The sequence below is a fragment of the Uranotaenia lowii genome, chromosome 2 (genome assembly GCF_029784155.1).
Source record: "Uranotaenia lowii strain MFRU-FL chromosome 2, ASM2978415v1, whole genome shotgun sequence".
Classification (NCBI taxonomy): domain Eukaryota; kingdom Metazoa; phylum Arthropoda; class Insecta; order Diptera; family Culicidae; genus Uranotaenia; species Uranotaenia lowii.
In genome coordinates, this window is record NC_073692.1 from 355,109,522 (window position 1) to 355,123,815 (window position 14,294).

Below are 14,294 nucleotides of genomic sequence, written 5' to 3' on the forward strand. Positions count from 1 at the left end.
TCCTGCTTGATATAATTCAACCCCCACTTCAATCGCTTATCAAATCGCATGCTTATCACATGCCGCCGATTGAGGTGGACCAAAACTGCTGAACCCCGTTATCAACCGCCGGGAGTTTGTATGTTCATAAAACCCTCTGTCGAATGTGAGGCGACCCAGTCGTCAATGGTATCCGGACCGTTTCGGTGACACCAGCTTTTAAGCAGAATGAGGTGCCTTGCGCTAAGTTTGGTTACTTTGCTGGGGTTGGCTGCTGCGGGGTTAGCGATTCCACTGGAAAAAGGTTGAAATGGGTTTTTAGGGTTATCTTGGTTTGGGAAATAACTTTATTTTATTATTTTGTAGAAGTGGAACGACCCGATAGCTGGTACCATCCCGATTTTCCCGAGGATCGGGAACTGCGGAAGATCAACTCTCGAAATGCTGACGATAAGCGAACCATTGATTATTGGGTGAAGAATGCCCGGGCTACGGTGGATCAGATAGTGAAGCGGCAGGTCAACAAGAAGACTGCCAAGAACGTGATTATGTTCCTGGGAGATGGAATGTCCATTTCGACTGTGGCGATGGCTCGAGTTTATGCCGGAGGTGAGGAACAGCAGTTGGCCTTTGAGAAGTTCCCGCACATAGGGATGTCGAAGACGTACTGCGTCGACTACCAGGTGGCAGATTCGGCCTGTACGGCTACGGCCTATTTGACTGGAGTTAAAGGTAACTATGAGACCATTGGGGTTAACGCAAAGGTCCCTAGTTATGATTGTGAAGCTGCGCTAGATACAAGCACCCATACGCATTCGATTGCCAAATGGGCAATGGATGCTGGTAAGGACGCTGGATTGGTCACGACGACCCGAGTGACTCATGCTTCACCGGCCGGAGTTTATGCTCACACAGCTAATCGGGATTGGGAAGATGATTACTACGTATCCGTCGATGGTTGTGATGCAGTAAAGGTTGATGACATCGCCGAACAGCTGATCCACGGAGAAGTTGGAAAGCGGCTTAAGGTTATCATGGGAGGAGGTCGTCGGGAGTTCCATGATCGTTCCATGCCCGATGCAGAGTATGGTTCAAATGGGTATCGACGTGACGGAAAGGACTTGATCCAGGAATGGTTGGATCTCCAGGAAGATGGAGAAACACGCAACTACGTTTGGAACAAGACGGAGCTGATGGCAGTTGATCCGAAGAAGGTCGACAAACTTCTGGCTCTGTTTGAGCCATCTCACTGTGCTTACAACTTGGATCGAGTTCACCAGCAAATGCCGGAAGAACCAACACTGGCCGAGATGGTTGACATCGCAACGGACATTCTCGCCAAGAACGACAAAGGATTCTTCCTTTTCGTTGAAGGTGGTCGTATCGATCACGGACATCACGACAACCGAGCCAAGTACGCCGTCGATGAAACCGTCCAATTCTCCGAAGCCATCGAACTTGCTAGGGCGAAGTTCAGTGAAGATGATACCCTCATTGTTGTCACCTCAGATCATTCTCACAGTGTCAGCTTCTCAGGTTATCCGGTAAGTACTCTTCAAAGCTTTGAACCCCAGAACCCCAGTCAACTTGAGAACAACATTCTTTCAGAACCGCGGAAACAACATCTTCGGAACGGCTGGAACTGCCAGTGACAATCTACCCTACATGACCATCAGCTACGGCAATGGACCCGGATTCTCCAGCCACGTTGACACCGAGAAGGGAACTCGTCGAGACGTTCGGACAATGGACACCAGTCCAGACAACTTCCGATTCCCGGCCACACTCCCGGTCGATTCGGAAACGCACGGAGGAGAAGATGTGGCGGTGTATGCTTCCGGACCGTGGTCTCACCTGTTCACCGGAACCTACGAGCAGAACACCATTCCCCATATGATGGCTTACGCGGCCTGTATTGGAGCCGGCGCAAAGGCTTGTCCATAACTTCTGATTCGAACAAAAAAGTAGTCTCTAAGAATTGTTATTTTGATCTGTTTGTGTGCGATTATAAATGCGTGTGATAAGAAGAGATATTTGTTTCGATTTTAAAACAATACAGCAAAACGAGATGGTTGGCTTGTGCCGTTGATTTATTTTGTTTGATAAAAATGACCTCTTCTCATTCCCGTCCAAATATCGTAAATAATCTTGAGGCATGTTTATTGCAATCATTCGGGCTTAATGGCTGGCTTCCACAGCTTTCGATAAGATACCGAGACTTTACTGTTTACCTTGCTAAAGGTTTGCTATTTTCTTTGCGTTTTTTTGTCTGTCAATGAGAACAATAAGTTACAAATTTGTAATAGAAATTTTTGTATATAATGTATACTGTTTGCGACAAGATCTCACTGGAGTTTTTAAAAATGGAGTTTTTAAGTCCTTTACGCTTTAAACGCTTAATTTTAACTCAAATTCAAAAGTCTCAATTCATGATTGCAGTTAATCAAGAGTCTACTGCTCAAAATGAAACATTTTAAATATGTTGTAAAAATTTACGCGCGGAGAATGCTTGAAGCTAAAAAGTAGGAATATATAAACTTCATAACACCGAATTTTTTGTAATTCGCACATAGCAGCGCAAAAACTTCCAACTTCCACACAACCTAAAGTCTGTTTAACATAGAATCTGGTCGCATCTTTTATTTACTGCAACGCCCCTAGTTGTCACATCGCGAATCTTTTCACAGTGTTTTGATCCGGATGGTTTGTTTACTTAGTGGTGAAAAATTCATCAAGATTGAAGCAGCCAGTCAAAAGTTATCGACGATCGAACGCGAACGGCGAGAGAAAATTCTGCACACTCACGTAGAGAATCAACGTGGCCAGGGGTAATCGCGAAACTCCTGAAATATCCAAAATCGACTGTAAATTCGGTACTGCAACGTTACCGGGAGACCCTTACGGTGGATTGAGCAAAACAAACAAGGCGTAAAAGTGGAACATATGACCGGAAGCTGCGAGCAAAGGTAATTCGATCAGTTCACAATAATCCTGGAATCTCCTTGCGCGATTTGGCGAAAAAGTTCAAGAAAGGTCGTATCATGCAAGCAAACATCCCAACAGGACGCTGAAACAAAACCTGGTTGCCAAAACCAGGGCAAGGAAGTTGTAGAGAAAGTGTTGACCAAGTACAACGGATGCATTTTGATGGACGATGAAACTTACGTCAAAATGGATTTTGGACAAATATCCGGTAACAAATTTTACCTTGCGAAGCGTAAAGGGAATGTTGCGGGTAGTTTCAAGTTTTTTTTTCGCAGATAAATTTTCTCGTAAGTTGATGATTTGGCAAGGGTATCTGTAGTTGTGGGAAGAAGACAAAGATTTTCATCACTGGGGACACAATGAATGGAAATGTTTACAAGGTCCGGTGAAGTTCTGGCCGGACCTAGCAAGCTGCCACTACAGCCGAGATGTCGTTAAGTGGTATAAGGAGAACAAGATCGATTTTGTTGAAAAAGTATCAATCCACCAAACTGTCCGGATTTTCGTCCCATCGAGAAATTTTGGGCAAACTGAAGAAATGTGGCAGAACCATGAAAAAGACCGCTCAAATGGAAAAGTGGTGGAACAAGATGGCGAATGAGGTTACCAGCAGTACTGTGCAGAAAATGATGGGTGGTATCAGAAAAAAAGTTAGAAAATTCATCCGAAAAGCTGACGAATGATTTTTATGTATTTTTTTCCTTTAAGTGCAATAAAAACCCTACAAAATGACATTTTTACTTTTGTTGTACGTTATTTCTTTGCGGAGAAATGATCTTTTTTATCCGACCAGATTCTATGTGAAACAGACTTTAGATGAAGTTATAAACTCATCAGTCAATAAGTTTTGAGCATTCGGCGTGCACTAGAAAAAGAGATACAGCTATTTTAGTAAAAATAGGGAAAATTAAGATTGCCTAACAAAATTGACTTGTCGACTTTACGTTTTTATCTCAAAAGTTGGTGAGATTACGTAAAAATGTACATTCTAGTTTGTGGCCATTTTATCAAAAACGATCAACGCTATCAAAAATAAAAGCGTATTGAATATGAGACTGGTTTCCGAGTAACGAACGATTTCTTTAATTGTTGATGGTTGTTTGTATGGAATATCGTGAGCTTTCCTTACGTTGTATGAAACAAAATGTAAACAAAGAGTTTCATTACGAAAAAATACAAAAAATGACACAAACTAGTCGCAACTTCTTTCGATTTAGAATATTTGTAGGCTGGACAACATTTTCTATATGTAAAAAGTTGAGGAGGTAGTAATTCAGCTACGACCGCTAAACGTAGAATTACGCTTTTTTTTGTCAATGTATAGAATAAAAGAACCTATGGTGTATTTTCGTAGTGATCAACATATGACAGTGTAAAAATGGCAATATATGAATGTGACAAATTTCAACCATATAACAGAATTTAACCAGGTGACATGAACTTATCACGAGACATTATGTGGGCGAGCATTATGATCAGTCCATGTGACATAATCGGACCATGCAACATAATCAGACGATGTGACATAATCCGACCATGCAACAGAATCGACCATGTGACACAATTTGACTATGCAACATAATCGAGCATGTGACAAAATCCGACCATGCAACATTATCGTATCATGTGACATAATCTAATCATGCAACATAATCGACCATGTGACATAATCTGACTATGCATCATAATCCGATCATGCAACATAATCGACCATGTGACATAATCCCTTCATGCAACAAAATGAACTATGTGACATAGTCCGACCATGCAACATAATCGAACCATGTGAAAATAAACCGATCATGCAACATAATCGACAATGTGACATAATCGGACCATGTGACATAATCCGCCCATGCAACATAATCACACCATGTGACATAATCGGATCATGCAACATTATCGACCATGTGACATAATCCGACCATGCAACATAATCAGATCATGTAACATAATCGACCATGTGACATTATCCGACCATGAAACATAATCGGACCATGTGACAAAATCCGACCATGCAACATAATTGGCCCATGTGACATAATACGACTATGCACCGTTAATGAGGCGTTTTTCGTGACTCGAGACTCGGTCGAAAATTTCAATTTGTCCCCCTATAGTAGGCTTACCAGATACTTTAAAAAAAGCGGGACATTGCCGAAAAAAGCGGGACATTTCAGAAACTCTTAAAAATCTCATCTTTATGACCATTTCTATACATAATGGAATGTCCCTTCAGCTGAAATAGTTCATAGAAAGTAACAAAATATGTATAAATAATTGATTTCTCAAGAAAGCTTTCATTTTTGTATAGGGGATTTTTTTTTATTATCTGACAATTTGCGCCGGGGGTCTTCAGATTTTCCCCAAAATTGAAAATTTGGTTCATTTTTGCGACTTAAAAACACATGTATTTTTTCAGATTTCTAACATTTTTATTTTTTGAGTTAGCTTCGGTTAGATTTTTTTGTAAATAAAAAATAACCCTTTTTCAAAGCTACATAACTCTGTTGTTTCTCAACGGAAATTATAAAATAGCACATCAAAATGCATTGAAAGTTTATCAGCTTTCCAAATAGAATAGTTGAAAAAAATTAAATAATGACCTTCAACATGAAAAGTTGTAAATAAACTTTAAATGGCGTCTAAAAGTACCGTCTGCACCACCGAATATTTTGCAAAAAATAACATTGTATAGCTCGATTCATGATGCAATTTTCATCTGAAGACACCAAAGTGGGCCATTAACACCTTGAAGAGTTATGAAAGAAATAATGACAATAAATCTTTTTTTTTGCATAGAAAACAAACAATGGTCGAACAGCTGCACTCACATATGGAGATAGCAAGCACTTCCAACAACATGGAAACAAAAGAACTTACCAAAGCAGGTAAAAAACACTACTTTTTCGTGCTTTGTAGAGTGTTTGCAGCAAAACTGACTTTAAATTTTAACCAAAATTATGAGTATCGCATTGTTTAAGTGATATAACTAATAATAAGAATGTTGCTTTTACAACCTGGTCATATACTATATAATAAGCTTGCCAGATTGCCCGGTTTTATCCGGGTTTGCCGGATATTTGATGCAAAATTTCGAGAAAGTCCGGCCCGGCCCGGTTGCCCGGATATCGTGAAAAAAGTCCGGATATTGCCCGGATTTTTTCACAAAAAAACCAAAAAAAATCTAAGTTTTTGAGTAAGTTTTAGCAAAATCGATTAATGATATGGAAATTTTCAACGGTTGTTTCAAATTATTTCGCTGATTTACTTTTATAAACCTTTAAATATTTAAGTGTTCCAAAAAGTTTTTGGAAGCCTGCAATTACATCAATAAAATATTGATTTCATTTTTTTTGCATTTTTTCTTTGATTTTATACATAACAACACCTAAATTTTGCCCGGTTTTTGCCCGGTTTTTGGATTTGAAAAATTGAAATCCATGCCCGGATTTTGCCAGGTTTTTTTGAAAAAATGCCCGGAATTGCTAGGCCCGGATGGGAGTGGAAAAAATTCTGGCAACCTTACTATATAACTTATTAATTTTTCGATCAAAGATCATTGTGAAGCATAATCAATGCCAATAGTAGAAGGTTCAGTCCCTGTGTTTGGGATCACAAAAACGTGATTTAAAAAAATGAAATATAGACGTGCTTTACATAGTTTTTATATCGGGAGCTAAGCACTGGACACCAAAATCCTTTCCCATTGATCAAAAAAGTATGAGAAAGTGGCACAAATGTTGTAGTAATAATCGAAGAGCTCAGTATGGCCAGCCCAGGCTGTAAAATGACGAAAATATGATACTTATACCGTATTCGTTTTCTACATTCGCCCAGTTTTGAGGTTTACCATACTAGGAAGAACATAATTCGTCGCCAGTGTTTGGCTACCTCGATCGCTCACACACGAATCTTCAGTGTTCCACCGTCCATTTTAAATCAAATCCGGGGAAATACGGATGCGAAACTAAGCGCATAAACTTCTAAAAATGACAGTAAAATGTGCATAACTTGTTGTGACCTGGTGCAAAACTGGGTATAAACGAATACGTTATTAGATTTTTGGATATAACATGAAGTCAGTTAAGCTGCAACAATCTACCGCCCCTTCTTTCATAACAGTCCCATATACAAAAATAAGCAAGCGAGACAATCAGCTTTTTCTGTTTTGGAATATATTTTTAAATTGTGATCACCACTTTCAGCATAGACGAAAATCGTTTCTAGGTTGTCATAATAAATCGTTAGGCCTGAAATTTTCGAAATTGGGTTATTGGTAAGGTCGAGAGCACAATTTTTATTCATTATGGGACTGTTAATCGACCATATTTGAAAACTTTTTCGAATCTACTAGCATAACAGTCCCATACAAAATATATTTTTCTCACCAAGCTTCTTTCTAAGACTTAAATTTGATCATTTTTGAACTTTTAAATGCAATTGTCAGAAAAAGAAACATACTTATGCAAAAAAATATCATGAATTCCACATTGTAAGTTGAATCTTTTTACGATTTTTGATTGCATCCGATAGTTTTTCGCTCAGGAAGTCATTCCAAAGAAAGTCAGACCTGCCTTCGAAAACTAGTGTGCATCATTCGACATTAAGTGAGTTAAAAAATGTTTAAATGATTCAAAGCAATAAACCAAAGACTATTTCGCCGAAAGAAACATTGAAAAGTAACCAAATCCTTAGTACATATGGGACTGTTATTCAGGTATATTTCATATAAGACAGCCACGAATTGATATTTTTTTTCGAAATTTCTAAAATAAAACCTCTATTTTTAGCCATTTATTTAGAAGCCTTATGTTGACCTAAAATGACGAAAATTCATATGGGACTGTTATGCGAGTAGGGGCAGTCTGAAAAGGACGAAAAAATAGTGTTTTTTACCTGCTTTGGTAAGTTCTTTTGTTTCCATGTTGTTAGAAGTGCTTGCTATCTCCATATGTGAGTGCAGTTGTTCGACCATTGTTTGTTTTCGATGCAAAAAAAGAGATTTATTGTCATTATTTCTTTCATAACTCTTCAAGGTGTTAATGGCCCACTTTGGTGTCTTCAGATGAAAATTGCATCATGAATCGAGCTATACAATGTTATTTTTTGCAAAATATTCGGTGGTGCAGACGGTACTTTTAGACGCCATTTAAAGTTTATTTACAACTTTTCATGTTGAAGGTCATTATTTAATTTTTTTCAACTATTCTATTTGGAAAGCTGATAAACTTTCAATGCATTTTGATGTGCTATTTTATAATTTCCGTTGAGAAACAACAGAGTTATGTAGCTTTGAAAAATGGTTATTTTTTATTTACAAAAAAATCTAACCGAAGCTAACTCAAAAAATAAAAATGTTAGAAATCTGAAAAAATACATGTGTTTTTAAGTCGCAAAAATGAACCAAATTTTCAATTTTGGGGAAAATCTGAAGACCCCCGGCGCAAACCCGTCAGATAATAAAAAAAAATCCCCTATACTGCGAACACTCTTGTCGAATATGTTGTGGTTCAGAATATAGTGTAGTAGTGTAAACAGTATAATAATGGTAGTGTAAATACAGTTTTTAATTTTTTTTAACAGCCTTTTTTGATCATCTATAAAAGTTTATTCAATTTAACTAATTTTATTTTGTTTTCTATTTTATCCAGAATTCAACTTTTTCATTGAGCTTTTCATTCAACGGATTCTGCTAGGATTCAAGAGAAATATCTGGAATCATCATCATTTGGAAGCAACTTAAGAAAACATTTTCTTCAATCGGCAAATATTAACATCGCTAGAACCTGGCTAGAACTTACTTAAAGATCGCTCAACTAAATCAGATTATTATAGTGATGCTAAAGTAGCTTATCTCAGCTTCTCAGATTGCCCGATTTTACCTGGACTTACCCGGCTATTTGACAAAAATTTTGGAAAAGTTCGGTTTGGCTCGGTTTCCCGGAGTTTGTAGAAAAAAAACTTGGAATTTAAACAGATTTATTCTCTTCATTTCTAACTTAAACTGAGTTATAATAGTTCTTATTTTTACGACCAAAAACGATTTTTGAGCAAGTTTTATCCAAATAAACATGAACAGTTTTTTTAAAGTCTAAAACACGATTCAAAATCTGCTGATGTGTTTTGATGAAAAAAATATATTTTCAAGTACATGTTTTTTTAATTTATTGAATTATTCGTGTTGTGACAAAATTTTCCCGGATATTGTCCGGATTTATGGTTAACAATTTTGAAATCAAACGCCCGGACTTTGTCAGGTTTTTAGATAAAATTGCCCAGATTCGCCCGGTAAGGATATTCTGGAAAAAAATCTGGCGACCTTAAATGCTAAAAACTGAACGAGTTATTAACTCTTGTTGTATATAAACTTTGTAAAATGCTGCTAATTTTGAAGAAATAATCACAAAAAAAATTAAATTTGAATGATCTGCTGTGTTGAACCAATGAATTTGAATAGAGGCTAAATTCAGGTTTTTCCAAAGTAAGTGAGTGAGATTTCATAAAAGTTTTATTCAATTTTTACAGCCTTATTGGTGAATGTCATGTTCTTTAAGAACATTTCTAATTTTGAAAATCATAGATGGATAAAAAAAGATTAGAAAAAAATTACAGGAGCTGAAAATGATCGAGGAGAGATTTTTTAAGAAGCATTTGACCAGCTATTTTGAAGTGGTAGGATCGGAGAGGGTTGAGTCTAACACAAAAGTTTTCTGAGAAAAAGCGGGACATTTTGAGAAAAATGCGGGACGGCGAGACATTTTCCAAAAAAAGCGGGCTTTTGCGGGACGGATGGCAACCCTACCCTATAGTGTTGCCGTAAGACGTAGTTCTACGTCAAAAACAAAACAAATTTTAGAGCCGTTTTGATAATTTTTGCAGTAGCTTTCTATGAATTCTTAAGATGTTTCATACGACGTAATGAAAGCTCACGCGAGAAAAGTTTTTTTCGCAGTTGGAATTTTTTTTCATTCTCGATTCATTTTACAATTATCTTAAATGATATTGATAGTTATGTAGTTATGTAGTTTTTTTTTCTAAAGATTGTATCTATGGATGTATGGAATCATACATTCGTCCATAAGAATCCATAAGAATGAAATATCTTGAAACTTACCTCATATTCGAACCGATCGCGTTGATCGCGTTGATCGATTTGAATAAAATTTGGCTACATACTAGAATTTACTTTTTAATTTTTTTATTTTCATCATATCTTTAGGCAAAAATTTTGCAGATAGCCGTCTATTGCATTTTCTGATAGCGTGTTATTTCAAGTTTATTTGCTGCAAAAAAAACTAGAAGCGTTTTCGTTGGACTAAAAAAAGTGATATTTTGAAAGTTGTACGAGACTTGATCGTTTGATCAGGGTGCCCTAAGCTTTGGCAAAAATCATGCAAAATTTAGCATTCGTTTTTATTTCACAGTTTATAAGTGTCAGACAAGAAAAATTCTGAAAGTTTGTCTACTATTCTATATTGTACGCATACTTAAAGGCGCAATTTTCTAATTTTTAGATAAGGGACCATTCAAATATTACGTAACGCTTTTAGGGGAAGGAGGGGGTATAGAAGCTTGTTAAGCTTTGTTGATTTTACTTAGAAATTATGAGACGAATGTGTTACGTAGGGGGGAGGGGGGTTCGAAAATGCTCGAAAAATGCGTTACGTAATATTTGAATGGCCCCTAAATGATCTTTTTTGGGTCCTTTTCATCAGCAAAATATTGGATAAATAGTAGTCATTGGATCAATATTAATAATTTCGTTCTTAGCCATGATTAACATCCATTCAGAAGAAAAATGTATCTGAATGTAATGAAGGAACAAGTGAACCCATTACAAACCTTTTTAAAAACTTTTTTTAAACAAATCAAAAATTACTTTGAAAATAAGGCATTAAGAAATTCATAGTATACTCTAACGATTGAGATTGGTTTAATATTTTTTTTATAATTTTTACGCACTTTTTTCTAGACTTTAAAAAACAAAGTGCAAAAACTCAAAAAAAAATATTTTCAATTTTTTTTTAAGATAACAGTTTTGTTGGTTTGTCTTATTGAGCATTTTTTTTTCTAAAACATTTGATTTCTGTGAAAATAATTCTTGTTTCGAAATGTTGCTGAGGAATCAAATATCCCCAGGGATCAAGTATTCTCATTCTCCCCATGTGTATTAAAATATGAGAATTTCAGAAAATGTTAGCTGTCAAAATATTCTCTTAAAAGTTAAACTCGCGCGTTTTCTTGAGTGTTATTTGGAACACCCTGCTTTAGCTTTAATTTTCGCAATTTTCAAATGCTCTCGCAAAATGTTTGGTTTGGACCACTGTGACTGCAATTCTCAATATTTAAAAAAATATCATTTCTTAAGCTTCTCTAAATATCTTACATTTGTTACGGCCTTACTTTTTTCTACAAAACTCTTCAAATTTGATTTTTTCTCCAGTTCAAGTCCAAATTCAGACTCTGAGAGCCAACGGAGTTTACGTGCACAAATTTAAAATTTAAAGGAAATTATGCCAAAAAAATTATATTTGTCATAATTTTTTCCGACATTTTTGTAAAACCAAAATCACAACTTTGCTAAAAAAAAAATATATTGGAAAATTGGACAACACGAAAACGTCGGAGCGTGATTTCTCGGAAATTTCTTTCAACCTTTCTAGTTAAATTTAAATGACATCATTTTGTCTTGCTTTATTTTGTATTCTAAGTTCCCGAAAAGGTTGAACTATGAAATTTTTCGGAAAAAAAACTAAGAACCTTTGAAACAGGAAGTCGAATTTTCAAAACTTATCATCCTTAATCTTTAAACACACCATCGATTTATGGTTTCTATGAATTGGTTTGAATTACGTGATATATATTCTAAATAATTGAAATTCCATAATTTCACTCCCTATTTTTTTAAACCTGTTATGCTAAGGTTGCCAGAATTTTTTTTAGCACGTATCCGGGCCTACTATATCCGGGCTATTTTATCTAAAAACCTAGCAAGATGCGGACATTTCATATAAAAAATTATCGACCAAAAATCCAGGAAATAACCGGGCAAATTTGGTCAAAACACCAAAATAACTCAACTTAAAAAAAAATTCCAAAAAAATCATCAAAACTCATCAGCAGATTTTAAATCGTATTTCAGGCTTCCAAAAAACCTTTCATAATTATTTTATAAAACTTGTTTAAAAAAATTGGTTTTAGAGGCATGCCTAAAAAATTCTTACAACAACAAGAGCATAAATCTGAACGAAACCGGGGCATTTTTCAACGAGATATCCGGGCAACCGGGCCGTGTCGAACTTTTTCTAAATTTTCTTCTAAATATCCGGACAAACCCGTATGAAAGCGAGCAATCTGACAACCTTATTTTATACTAGACTAGATATTTTAATTATTTATTTTAGTGTCAAGCACATTTTCAGTTCTAGAATAATACATACATTCATTTTCAAATACCTATTGTAAAAGGATATATCTTCATTTTGATTTTTAAATTCACTTTTATGATTCTGGCAATTCGCAGAAAAGGAGAATTGAATACAAAAAAAAAGATCACTATGCTTTGAATCCCAATTTTTAGAGACAACAGTTAAAATTTTGGTTAAGACTGTAATTTTTATTTATTTAAGGACTTCACGTTTTAAATCATTTTCAGATTTTCCATTCTGCTTTTCCCTCAAACGATTAACTTTCAGAATATAAGTCAGATATATTTTAATACTCTAGAAGAGTTCAAATCAAACAATGATGCGGATTTTCTTATCGTGTTTGGATTTCCGATTTCAAGTTTTTATATTAATTTTTTTAGGACCTTTCTATCATTCGGTCCACATTGAATTTTTGAATTTTATGCAGAATTCATATTATGAAATTTTAATTCTATTTTATCTTTCATAGTATTTCTGATTTTATATTCCAGCAATATATTTCTGGGGTTTGGCCGTGGATGAACTATTGGAAATTTTTTTATTCTATTATGTCAATTGTTTTCATGGATTAAACATGTTTTCAAAAGCCTATGATCCTTAGAGCTCAAAAAGGCATTTTTTTACTTTGACTGGTTCGTAATCATTGAAGAGCATGATCTGCCTGGTAAAAAGAAACCTTATAGGGTTGGTTTAATGGCTCTTTTTCCATAATCAAGAATACTCTGCGGACTTTGTCATTCTTTTAATGCAAAAATAAAGTTTTGCTTAATAAAGGATCACTTTAACAACGGGATTTTAAATCGTTCCAAATAATTTCGGGAGCATAGAAAGTTAAAACTTTATGGATTGAGAAATTTTCAAAAAAATATTGGTTTTAAAACATTCCAAAAAACATATGATGATAACAAGCAAACGGGTTCAAATTGTAAATAGTCTCCTCACAAAAGATGAGCTCTTGCTTTAAATTTTTAAGAAGAAATCATTGTTTTTTTTATTTAAGAATTTTTTGTAAAGTGAAATCGAAATAAAACATTTTTCTAAACATTTTATTATTTCTAAAATTCAAATCTAAAAAAAATAAACAATGAATTTTAGGACGTGTTATCGACTTAGATTTGATCTTATCATTGCATTGGCGTAGAATAATAGGACACTTCCCCTGTGCCTCGCATGCGCCTTAATTGTGATTTGATTCGTTAAAATGGCCGTTTAATTAAATTGTAAAATTGTATAAGCACTACAGTGATTTTTTTGGTTTCCATCATTTTAAATGCCAATCAATACACCTTTTTGGCAACAAATATGTATTGCTTATTTCATTGTTTTTCGGTACATTCAGTTCCAAAACAACAAAAAATTGTCTTTGGAAGGTTGCCTTTTGTTTAGTTTTTTTAATGGCGGATAAAATATTCGAATAAATTATATGCTAAATTTTAGCTCAAGGGTTTTGCCATCAAGGCATTAGCCATGATATCTAAGAGATAAGTATAGTCCGTTTTTCGGCTTTAGACGAAAGTTTCATTCCGAAAGGAGGCCCTCAATGGCTGTTGGTTATTACTTTGTTCATTCACGGCCTGGTTTTATCTATGCTACGTTAGGTTTAATTGTAATTGTTATGTTACATGTTTCGGTATCATAAAGGGCTTGTTTAGCTTAGGACTAGGCACATACATATGTATGTACGTGATGAAATTTTTTAAAATACCTGTATGAGAAAAAAAATTAAAAATTTAAATAATAATGGCTTTTGATGATAGATGCTCAAATTAAAAATGAAAATTCCTACCAAATGAATATTTTCAATTCAAATTTTTCTATCCATTTTTCAATGCATAGTGGTTTTTGTCTAGCACTTGGGCTCTTCATCAATGCTGGCCGAGCAGGAATTTTCCTACAAAA

At 35.2% G+C, this 14,294-nt stretch overlaps 2 protein-coding genes across 5 annotated transcripts in view; both read left to right on the forward strand.

The window, feature by feature from the left end:
- LOC129748667 (GTP-binding protein Di-Ras2) overlaps positions 1-14,294 on the forward strand; it is a 454,908-nt gene that overhangs the window by 317,322 nt on the left and 123,292 nt on the right. The window lies entirely within an intron of this gene.
- On the forward strand, positions 149-2,088 carry LOC129748664 (alkaline phosphatase-like). Its single transcript, XM_055743336.1, has 3 exons — positions 149-283; positions 346-1,523; positions 1,588-2,088. Exons 1-3 carry the CDS (start codon positions 208-210, stop codon positions 1,921-1,923), a joined length of 1,590 nt encoding a protein of 529 aa, XP_055599311.1. The 5' UTR covers positions 149-207; the 3' UTR covers positions 1,924-2,088.

What these genes read in the sequence shown, in the direction of transcription:
- LOC129748664 (XM_055743336.1), top strand. Translation starts at nt 208, where the DNA reads ATGAGGTGCCTTGCGCTAAGTTTGGTTACTTTGCTGGGGTTGGCTGCT. An exon ending in AGCGATTCCACTGGAAAAAG is followed by an intron (nt 284 to 345) that starts GTTGAAATGGGT and finishes ATTATTTTGTAG; the next exon opens with AAGTGGAACGACCCGATAGC. An exon ending in TCAGCTTCTCAGGTTATCCG is followed by an intron (nt 1,524 to 1,587) that starts GTAAGTACTCTT and finishes ACATTCTTTCAG; the next exon opens with AACCGCGGAAACAACATCTT.